The sequence below is a fragment of the Polistes fuscatus genome, unplaced genomic scaffold (genome assembly GCF_010416935.1).
Source record: "Polistes fuscatus isolate 324 unplaced genomic scaffold, CU_Pfus_HIC Scaffold8, whole genome shotgun sequence".
Taxonomy (NCBI): domain Eukaryota; kingdom Metazoa; phylum Arthropoda; class Insecta; order Hymenoptera; family Vespidae; genus Polistes; species Polistes fuscatus.
The window spans coordinates 5,415,394-5,427,399 of NW_025113162.1; the positions used below are offsets into that span (position 1 = coordinate 5,415,394).

A 12,006-nucleotide genomic window follows, 5' to 3' on the forward strand; every position below is an offset into this window, starting at 1 on the left:
CGATGCAATTAATTTAATATGTGGTGAAAACTTTAATTATATGACAGCTAAAATGTCAATGTGATAATTTTAGAGTATTGCTAATAAAAAAGATATTAATCTATATTTAGAGATAAATTTTTTATGTGCTTTTGCACATTTATGTAAAAAAAAGTATTGGCAATGTAAAGAAAACGTGAAAGCACAACCGGAATAAATGCATTTGTTAAATAAATAGATATACATATACATAGGATTTGATAGAAAGATATATTTTATGATATCTATATGATATAAGTACAAAAAATGTATTCTATGAATTTCTTTATATATTAGCAATACAGTTATTTGTACGCAAAATAAACTATTTCTTAGATTAGATAAAACGATAAATCATACAAATTTGTAATATTTGCAGCTTGACAAATAGTTACTACAATTTGCTTCTTATACTTCTGGTGCAATATGAATTAACTTGAACGGATTAGTAAACGTCTATATACAATTACTCACCAAATTGAGCATACACTCAGATTGATAATAAATGAGATAAGAGAATGAATAAAAAACTACAGATTTTTGAATGTAAAAATGCAATATATATTTATTCGTATAGTTTATCCAACATAAGTGTAAGCTCACTTTTGTGAATGATTATATAAATGTAACACAGACATGTCTACTTTTTAAGATATTGCATTGACACATTAACCTTGATCGATAAACTTATAAAAATTATTTACAAAAACAACAAATTATAGACACATAGCTTAATAATGAAATATTTATATTAGAATGATGCAAATTGTAGGAAAAATTGTAACATCGTCAATTCCTCATGTTTGTTACTCGTAATCTCTCTATTAATTTGTATAGTCTATAAATACTATATTAAAAACTAGCGGTCTGTAAAAATATCGCTCTTATGTGATAAACAAATACAGATAATTTCGACTTTACAAATTCTCAACTTGGGGAATAATTTTTTAATTGTTAATAACAAATTGTCACGAATAAAAGTCATATTTATTATAAATTGCATCTAAGCATGGGAAATGTAAAATAAAAATGAATCAATTTGTAAAGTAAGTAATTATCTGTAAATAAAAAAAAAATATTCTTACGCGTTATTCTTTCTACATATAACTCCAATAAACTGTTTTAAATAATCAATATTTAAATCCGTTAATTAGAACATAACACATTCTCCGCATTTTTATTATCTTCCAAACATCCTCAAACTATAATAACGATGTGATATTAATGAGCTAGCTAACTAGCTCTAAGCTAATAATTTTTTTATACACACGTGGGAAAAAGAAAGCATATAAAATTTATTAAGAAAACATTATAGGAGATAAACGAGGTGTGAAAAAAAGATAAGTAGCAAGATCGAAGCATTGAATTTTGGTGATGCCGCTACGTAAAATTGCAGAAGGTGGATTGGTCGATCAAGGGGCGCATATGTCGCCGTCCGTTCGGCACAAGTTTAGTAGTAGCAGCAGCAACAGCAGCAGCATCATCAGCGGCAGCTGTGGTGGCGACAGCATCGGCGTTCGGAACAGGAGTGTCAAGCCTTATTGTTAGATGCGGTGTAGCTTAGCGATGTAAAGTAGTGTCGTCATATGTCGGTTGATTAACGTCAAAGTTCGGCGTGTTTCGCGCAAGTATGAGCACATAGCCGAGAGAGCGCGTCGTACCAACATGATGCTAAGCAAGAATAGAGCGCGAGTTTTATTTTACCTAACGTTAAATATAAAAGAAAGAAAAATAAGTATTAAAGCTCGGGAGAGTAAAATTACAACTGAAAGTAAAGTCAGTGATACTAGCCGCTAAGAAAACGGCAAAGGAGAAGGAAAAGGTAGAAGAACGTTTCATCGCGCCAACAAGTGATACACGTAACATCGTTACGTGTTCGTAAAAAAAGCGCAAGGTAGTAGTAACCTTCTATTAAACAGAGAACGAGAAATAAAGGTAAAGAGGAAGAGGGGAAGAGAGAAAGGATAAGTGAGTAGAAGCGAACGAGCGAGCGAGTGAGTGAGGGAGAAAGCAAGAGTGCAACGAGCCACTGAATTTAAGGAGAAGAGTAGTCGGAAAGAAGAGAGGAGAGGAGAAAGAGTAGCGCCGCGGTGCGTCGATGGGACGCGCCGTGCACGGCGTCGTGAGACGGGCGAGGTGCGACAGGAACAACAACGGCGACCAAGAAGATATTCCTCGATCTCGGAGGAAGAGGAACGAATACCGGTCAAGAGGACGGTCCAGAGCCAGATTCCTACTCGACGTTCGTTTGCCGACTAAAGTTTGTCCCCTTTTCGGATACGTCACCGAGGAGGAGGGTATCTGGAAGTTTGGAAGTGACGCGTGTCGACCAGGTGGTTACAGCGGCTACAGTAGTGGCGGTGGTTGTGGTGGAGGTGGCGAAGCTGGTGCTGGTGGTGGCAGTGCTGATAGTAGAAGTAGTAGTAGTAGTAGCAGTGGTGGCCCCAACAAAGCTATTAGTGGTAGTAGTAGTAGTGACGGTGGCGACGGCGACGGTGGCGGTCGTGTCGAGGATCGTGCCGGCATACGCGTTTTTCATCATCTACGAACAACGCTGACGACAATTAACACCAATAGAAAAAGAAAAAAGAGATCGACGGGAGGGAAGAGTGATAAGAAAAGTATTGGGGAAAGTTGAGGTATACGAGAAGCGAGCGTAACGCGACGACGACGGCAGACGCGAACATCGCCGGCGCGACCGTCACCGTCGCCGTCGTCCTCGAAGTCCGAGAGAAAGAGAAAGTGATAGAAAGAGAAAAGAAGAGAGAAGAGAAGATAAGAGAAGAGAACGACGAGATACTCCTTCGATAAAGGATCATTTTGAATGCGGTGGTGCGCGGTGACTCGCAAACGCCGCACTCGCTACGACGACGACGACGATCGAGAGGAAAAGAACGATGAAAGAAAGGACGACGTCAACGAAGAAGAGGAGAGAGGCGGAGACAGCAAAAAAGGAGATAAGTCTTCTCGCGTGATCCCACTCCCCTCCCCTCGAAGCGAGCCTCGAAGATGTCGTCGTCGTCGTCGTCGCCGTCGTCGTCGTCTTTTGCTCTCAGGTTACGGCTCGCCTCGCGATGGAACCTCGATCTTAGGTACTACGACGACAACCTCGAGGAAAAAGAAGCCGCTCGGACGATCAAATAGCATAGAAAAAGAAAAACAAGGGCTGGAGTTGAGCACGCGGAACAACCGTGCACGCCGCTGCCGGTTGCCCGTTCTCTGAGTCATCTCCGTGAATTATTCCCTCCTCCTCGACCTCAACCTCACCCTCCTGCGGTCCTTTACTCGAAGATGAACTCCATGCTGTATACCCTGTACGGGTTCGCGATATTCTTCATGATATTCTGGTCGGGCATGTGGATCGTTCACGTGTTGGCTTTGATAGCCGGCCGCTGGAAACTTCATCGAAAGATTGCTCAAATACCAAGCTACGAGACTCCCCTGCCTGGTGTTTCGATCATTAAACCGTTAATGGGAGTCGATCCGAATCTATTCGGCAATCTCGAGACATTCTTTACAATAGAGTATCCTAGATACGAATTGCTATTTTGCGTCGAGGACGATTCCGATCCGGTGTTGATGCTAGTCGGGAAATTAATAGAAAAATATCCTCAGATAGAGACGCGAGTTTTCGTGGGTGGTCGCAACGTTGGGGTCAATCCTAAGATCAACAATATGCAGCCGGCTTACGAAACGGCGAAATACGAGCTGGTACTGATCAGCGATAGTGGTATAAGGATGAAGGAGGACACTCTGTTGGATATGGTCAACTACATGACCGATAAGGTCGCATTGGTACACCAGATGCCGTTCACGTACGATCGTGACGGTTTTGCCGCAGCCTACGAAAAGATATTCTTCGGTACGGTACAATCAAGGATGTACCTTGCGGCCGATCTCTTAAGAATAAACTGTCATACCGGTATGTCGGCCTTACTACGTAAGGCGACCTTGGACGAAGTCGGCGGCCTGAAGACCTTCGGTGTCTATCTCGCGGAGGACTTCTTTTACGCGAAGTCATTGACCGACCGTGGCTGGCGAATAACCGTCTGCTCGCAGCCTGCATTGCAAAACAGCGGCCACTGCGAGTTGCACTCCTTCCAGGCGAGGCTCAGGAGGTGGGCCAAGCTTCGTGTCGCCATGTTACCCACCACGATCGTCTTCGAACCTCTCAGCGAGTGCCTCGTACTCGGTGCCTGTGCCTCCTGGGCTGCCAGTGTTCTATTCGACTGGGACTCTTTAGTTTTTTATCTCGTACACATACTATTGTGGTTCATGTTCGACTGGACGCTTTTGTGTGTCGTACAGAACGGGCCATTGCCCTTCAACAAACTCATGTTCGTCTGTGGATGGCTTCTCAGTGAGATCACGAGACCCTATCTCTTCGTTCAAGCCGTCCTGGATCCTCTGATACAGTGGCGTTCGCGCGTTTACAAGCTCAGATGGGGCGGCGTCGCGGAGGAGGTCAAGACGAAAGTAAAATACTAGGATAGCAAAAATCGTTCTTTCTTCCCTCCGATTATTTTTTTCTCTCTATTTTATTCTTATTCCTTCTTCTCTTTCTCTCTCTCTCTTATTCTTTTTTTCACTCGCTCGCTCTAATTCTCACTATCTCTCTCCATCTTTCTCTCTCTCTCTCTCTCTCTTCTCTCTCTCTTCTTTCTCTATATATATATATTTTTTTTTCTAAACATTTTCTTCCTTGTCGCGCAAATTTGGAGAATAGTGATACTCGATGGCATATCGCGCACTGATTTATATCTTGCGCTACATATCTACGATATTACCGTATGTAAGATATACTCTCTACGTACGATGATTTTTCTCTCTTTTCGCGTATCATTTCTTTTTCTTTTTCTTCTTCTTCTACTTCTTCTTCTTCTTCTTCTTTTATCTACTTCTATTTCCTCGCAAAATGGCACGAATCGGGTCGTCGCGAGATTACATGAATTTCTTTTTCAACTGGATCGATAAAAAGTTTTACTGCCTACTTAAACGTTTGATCGATAATAATCAAACGAAGTCAAATCTATGAAACTCGTTCGTCAGCGAACGTATTATAGGAGAAGAGAAGAAGCTGAATGATAAATTATTTATCGCGAAGCGATATACGGATATACGTGTGTATATATATATATATATCGTAATATTTAATAATAATACTAATAATAATAATACAATATTTATATATATTTAATTTAATTCTCGCAACTATAAATATCAATTTATGACACTGACCACTCCAACAAAACTGAGACCTGATACAAAGTGCTACTTAATTAGTACAATTCTCGTCTACCATCACGTTATCAGAAAAAGAAGAAATAAAATACTCTATAACGCTTATCTCAACTTTGATATGTTTCACAAATGAATATCGATTCATGCATAAAATTAATCGTTTATCACACACTGATATATAAACGCAAACGTGGTTTTTTTAAAATCATATGTTTACTTTTTTGCACCTCTTTCTACAATATTAAGTTAATATTTAAGTGTAAATATTTTTGTTATTTATAAATTTATTCTGTGTGACTCAAATGACATTATTATAATTCGTCTAGATAATTAAACTTTTATTTTTACTTATCATTTACTGTCTGGATCATTTGACATTAATCGAGTTTATATCCTTTAATGTTCAGTTCTTTTAATGCTTTTACTTAGTTATTTAGTTCTGCATACAAACCAGTTCTTTATTAAGCATTATTCTTTTCATAGAACCTTTTGATTCAAATGTATCTTTTAATTTTTCCCATGCCTCGTTTGATATATTAGCCATTTTTACATAAGTTAGTTGGCCTTGTATTACACTCATATTAATTAATGCTATTGTCTTTGTGTCTTTCCTCGTTCGTTCTACCTCGTTTTCTTTCGTTTTTACTTTACTTTTATCAACAATTGATCACAAATCATTATATATGAGAACACTTTTCATATGCACCTTCCACAGTTCGTAATTATTGTCATTTAATCTGTTTATATTCGTAAGATTGTGCATAGATGCTATGATTTCTTTTGTTCATCACTTCTACATTAACGTTCGTCAGGCGTGATTAATTTTCATTCAAAACTTTTGTGCATAAAAACTGTCTTGGGCCCATAAATTGACAGAGTTTATTTTTAAATGATTATAATTAATTTGTAGAACGATAATGAAATTTTGCAGAAGATAATAAAAAATATAGCCACGGTCTTAACCGTGCTACGAGATTAACTGAACACTTTTGTCGAACAAAGAATTTAAACTTAATCCTATTGCATCCGATGCATGTAGGTTTCAATGCTATCACACACATGCACACACATACATCTTATGACATTCATCGATACATTCCAACATTCAATCTTATAATTAGAATATTTTTAAGTTTAATAACACACAGTTGTTCAACTTTTTATCTTATCGGCGGTCGTATATACATTAATTCATGCTTTTTGTAATTTCATTTATAATTGAACTATACATTTATCAAATCGATTAATTCTGCAAAGCAAAAAGTAGAGAAAATTGATAAAGTGATAAAAAATGTCTGTATCATTTATTATCGAACACCCAGAAATATTATTGTCGCGTTTAATTATTAATTAATTTTTATTAAGGCTATTTATATTAAATATACAAATTCAAGTATATCGGTCAATGGTTTTGATAATAAAAGTACAAACAATTCTGAAAATTGAATTAATCGTTTTGACCTGTGGACGGTTCAAAAGTCTGTTTTTTTAAATGTTATTTTTTTTGCATATACAAAAATTATGTGTTCATTTAGTTTAACAATTAGGTTCATTCGGCTCTTTATTTGCCACCTGTATTAGCTCTTTCTTTATCATCTTTGTTGACACTAAAATAAAATAACATTACACCCTATATTTTAATTGTAAAACAGTTCTTACGAATTTCTAAATATTTTTGTTCATGATTATTGGTTTATCAAATATGTGATCTTGAAAAGAATAATTTCTAAGTAGTTTTGTAAAATTTTATAAAAAAGATGGAAAAACCACGTTTTAAACGAAACAATTTTGTAATTAAATAGCATTGGTATCTTTAAAAATTACGATGGGAACATAAAATGTTAAAACGATGACAGCAAATACGTCGGCGAAAAGTCAATTTGATTCGAAGAAAATTATTGTGATAAAAAATTGATTGCTTCTTAATCTCTTGAATGTGAATATATTTTATTTCTAACAATAAACAGAGATTTGAGATTAATCTTTGATTTTTCTTAAAGCAATTTGATAACACGATTCATTCGAGAAAACTTTGATAAAAATTATTAACGAAATTTTGCTCGCGTTGCACATTGTCTCACTAGAAGAAACACAATTTTAACAAATAGGTGAATCATCGGAAGGAAAGACAAAAATCATCGTGCGTAGCGAGTTTTAAAATATGTCGGACGATATGCGTCATAGCTCGCGATTTTAAATATTGCCGTTTTAAATGTTTTTTAAAATACTGCAACCCGGAGGAACAATGATAACGCCTACGAAAAAGATTTCTCTTTGTGAGTTATTACAATTTAAATATTTTATCAAGTCTTTCATTTCAAAGTTAGCAAGTTCATCGCGAAGATTAAAAGAATAAAAAGAACAATTTTAAATAATAATGCAATTTAACATACGCTGAATATAGCATATCATATCGTATCTTATACAACGAAAGGAAACGATAAAATCATGGAAATACGTAAAACAATCTAAAAGTTAATGATAAAATAAAAAAGAATAATATTTCGCGTGCTATTCTTGTATATATTATATGTATTTACGTATACATATATACAAACATAATATAAATCGATAATTTGAGAGAATATAATACAGAAACATTATATTTTGAAATGACTTTTGTCTAAAGTTATAAATTATCGTTTCATTTGAGAGTTAAAAAGATTTCTTCAAATCTTAACGATACAAAAAAATAACATCGCACGTATAATATTTTATTCGATTTTGTCCGTGTTATAGCAAAAATCTATTCTATCAATGATTCCAAAAGAAAAGGAAAAAAACAAGAGGAAAAGAGAGAGAGAGAGAGAGAGATGTTACTTTTTTTAATCGCGAGCTACAAAGTGTATATCGTATATGAAACTTTTACCATACGTAGATATGAGCGAAGGTGTGATTGAAATGTGTGTAAAGTATAGTACTTACATATATACATACACATATGTGAGATACGTGCACGTGCTTTTACGCGTGCGATGAGTGGGTGGGTGGGGGGGATAGGAAATGCATATATAGTCGACAAGGAAACAACGAGCCGCGTCTCTTACACCGTGCTCGTTGAAATGCGACGATTAACAAGGACCATTTTAGGTAAGACAGATATTACTAGAAAAAGAGAGAAAGAGAGAGAGAGAGAGAGAGAAAATATCATGAATATCGATCGTTACTCGTTGCACGAACGAATCGACGATACGTCCGTTTTTTTTCGAGAACCTCGAGTGCATTCAGAAAGAAAGAAAGAGAAAGAGTGTGTGTGTGAGAGAGAGAGAGAGAGAGAATCCGACGTGACATTTCAAGAGTGAGAACGCAAGCGTAAAACAAATGGATCGACCGATTCATGCGGCGAAGTTGCAAAATTGAAAGTAATCTCGAATAGAATTTTGAACGTTTAATCTAATATCTTTGATGTATATTGGAAAAAAAAATAAAAAGTAATACGTTTCTAGGGTAAACTCATAAATGCATAATATATGTACAGGAGCCAACCGTTTAACTTTAATCTCTTGAAAAATTTCGTTGTTGATAAATTCGATAGATTTTTCTAAATATAGAATATTTTTCATTATAAATTGTTAAAATATTATGAACAAATATACATATGTATATATAAAAGCGGCCATAAGGTTATACGGTTTGCTCTGCGCACGGTAGAATCTTGATTATTCGGGTTGTTATTATCGTGAGGAATGTGTTAGATCGATGATATTACTCATATCAGTCGAAATTAGACGAACGAAGTTAAATTTGATAAAGAAAGAATCAAAGATCAACAAGAGAACAAATGTATTATACATTTGTTTTTTTTATTTCGAGGTAAAGCATTATGTACCGGAATAATGAGATTCTACTGTATATGTATACATGGATTGTCCCAGATAATCCATTTCTAGTTACAATATATAAATTATTGATGCTGGGTTACTAATCTTATTTAAATTTGAAATATTAAAATGGAACACTCATTGTAGCATGTATCAATAAGTACATGTTTTTTCTTAAAATAGAAAATATTTCGTTTTTACTACTGAAATGAAACATTTTCATAAATTCTTTAGAATGTTTTGTATTTCATTGAAAGCAATAATGCCATTTGACTGACATATTGTTAACTTGAATACATTCGCGAGCGGCATTGTTCGAACGAGACGTTTACCTGAATACCATATGGAATAACTTGAAATATAAAACATATTATTAAATTCAAAAATAATGTTACATTTTATAACAATCAAACGAATTTGAGCAAAGAGATTAAACGATGAAAATGTAATTTTTTAATTGCGTAAAAATCTATTTTACCAACATTTAACTGTAAATTTTGAAATGACAGAATTACAATGTCGGTATTCAGTTAAAGAATTTCAAATGATGTGAAGAATTATCAGTTATCAGTCTCAAATGTTTTAACATATTACACGTAACAAGAAGACAGAGATTATCTGGAACACATCCTATATTATATATATTTATATCGGATATTGTTAAGTAGAGAAATTTTGGATTGCAATAAAGGTGCCATGGTTTCAATTCCAATTGAATATTCATTGTTACGAAAGATCGTTCGAGTATCCGTTTCTATGTGAACGTTATTCCCGTTTTACTCTACCTAGAAAAGGTTTGTCCGAAGCGCGCATTACGTGCATAAATATGAATTTGTTTGCGCGCGTTTCGTCGTATATATACATACATACATACATACACACACATACACACACATATATATATATACGTTCAGATTTACGCTTATGGGCTTCCGTCTTGTGCTTGCGTTCTTACGAAGAGAAAGGTTTCGTCGTGCTTTCACATTCATTCGTCGTTGAATGCATCCTTTCGACGAATTTAGAGCAAGACTCTAAAACCAATTTATTTTTCTTATGATATGTTTTTTTTCCTTCACTAAAAACAGACTGCCTCGTCTTAATGGAACCGCGTTGCCTACTAAATTCGTTCGAATTTCGCGCCACTTTTTGCTCCACCATTCTGTACAAGAAAAAGAAAAAAAAGAAAATTCACCTCCTTCCTCTCTCTAAAAAACAAAAAAAAAAAACAAGAAAAAAGCTTCACCGCGTTGTTCAAATTGTCGTCGTCGTCGTCGTCGTCGTCGTCGTCGTCGTCGTCGTTGAAATATTTCAAATCAGATTTCGCGTTTCCACGAAAATTTTCAAAGATATAAGTCTTTGAAATACGCTTTGTTATAATCGATTAGATCAAGCATTATCTAATTAATAAATTCTTTACATAATTCTCCCTTACCTCGCTCCGCGTAGACAACATTTTTGCGTATTATCTGGTTCCATTTAAATGGGACAATCTGCCATATTTCATATCAATTGATGCGATTTCAATGAGAGAAAGAAAGATTAATCAAAATTTGTAAGCTAGACAAAGAGAATAGGATTATTAGTAATGGAGATCTTTACGATACCATTGACGAACGATCGCGCGATTTTCGAAAATGTTATACGAATGATTTAACAATAAGTATGATATAAGATAGTCGAACTACAATGTATGTTAAAAGATATTTAAGATCAACTGATCTCTAATGTATTGGACGGCGAAATCGAAACTCGATTCAAATGGTCAAGAATCAAATGGTTTGAAATGTTACTTTCGAACTTCACGGTTGTTTTTTAGTCTATAGTTAGTTAGATAGATAGATAAATAGATAGATAGTTAGATAGATAGATAGATAGATAGATAGATTAGATAGACAACGGTTCTTCTTAAACATCGGTTCCCTAAATTTGCTAGGGAATTATGGTGTAATTAGTTCTAATGCGAATTAGTTCATAGACTATACATACATATAAACACATACACACATACACAGTCAACGTGCTTACGATGTTAAAACGCAATAAGCATCGTGCATCGCGTTTACAATTGATCTTACATTACATATCGAGGACAAATTAATGAATTAATTAAGCGAGAGTAGCGAATACAAAAGGATAGTGATTTTTGTTCATTTATTATTATTATTATTATTATTATTATTATTATTATTAATATTATTAATATTATTAATTTTTGTTGTTATCTATCAGCACGACATCTTTGTAAATATACATATAAATATTAAATACATAAATAGCGCAAATTTGTACGTTTTGCAGTAACTATTGCTTTAGATTCGTTCGTCGAAATGGAACGAGCCTAAGCAATCTTTAGACGCTATATGGTGAAGCCTCGATTATGCGAACTAATTTGGTAATACGACGTACACTGCACTCTACTTTCTCGCGTTTGAATCGACTTTAAACTCAACGCGAGAAAGGATATACGAAATCATAGAATTTGAAGTTTTATTCGTAATTCATTTGTCTTTTCTATTTTATTTCTTTTTTTTTTTGTTTTTGTATAAAGAAAAAAGTACTTTCGATTAGTTAAAAAGAAAGAAAAAACAAAAAAGAGAATAAACATACGATTGTAAGAAAAAGTACAAATCGTTGTTATAATAATTATTTTGTTGCGATGCGATCCGTATAGCAAATTATGCATTTATAAGTTATTATTTATGATTGCAAACTATAAGTATTTCGTTAATTTAAGTTATGTTGGAAAATAATAAGTTGTAAATAGAGGATACATAAGGATGTAAAAAGATGAAAAGAAAAAGAAATAAGAAAATAAAACGAAAAAAGATGTATAAATTTGTTTCGTAAGAATTTTGTTCACTGCCGGCCGACACTGTCCACGCGATCGATTAGTTTAAAGTTCGTATAAATAATCGAGGTTTCACCG

At 34.7% G+C, this 12,006-nt stretch overlaps 1 protein-coding gene across 3 annotated transcripts in view; it reads left to right on the forward strand.

The window, feature by feature from the left end:
• The first annotated feature begins 2,864 nt into the window (after window positions 1–2,864).
• LOC122525182 (ceramide glucosyltransferase) overlaps window positions 2,865–12,006 on the forward strand; it is a 37,031-nt gene continuing 27,889 nt past the window's right edge. For 2 of the 3 annotated variants that reach the window (XM_043647857.1, XM_043647856.1), the window contains exon 1: window positions 2,865–4,494. In XM_043647857.1, the coding sequence (XP_043503792.1) occupies window positions 3,310–4,494 (1,185 nt within the window). In that variant the 5' untranslated portion in view covers window positions 2,865–3,309. The remainder of the gene's footprint in view (window positions 4,495–12,006) is intronic. The other variant, XM_043647858.1, reaches the window with a different exon arrangement.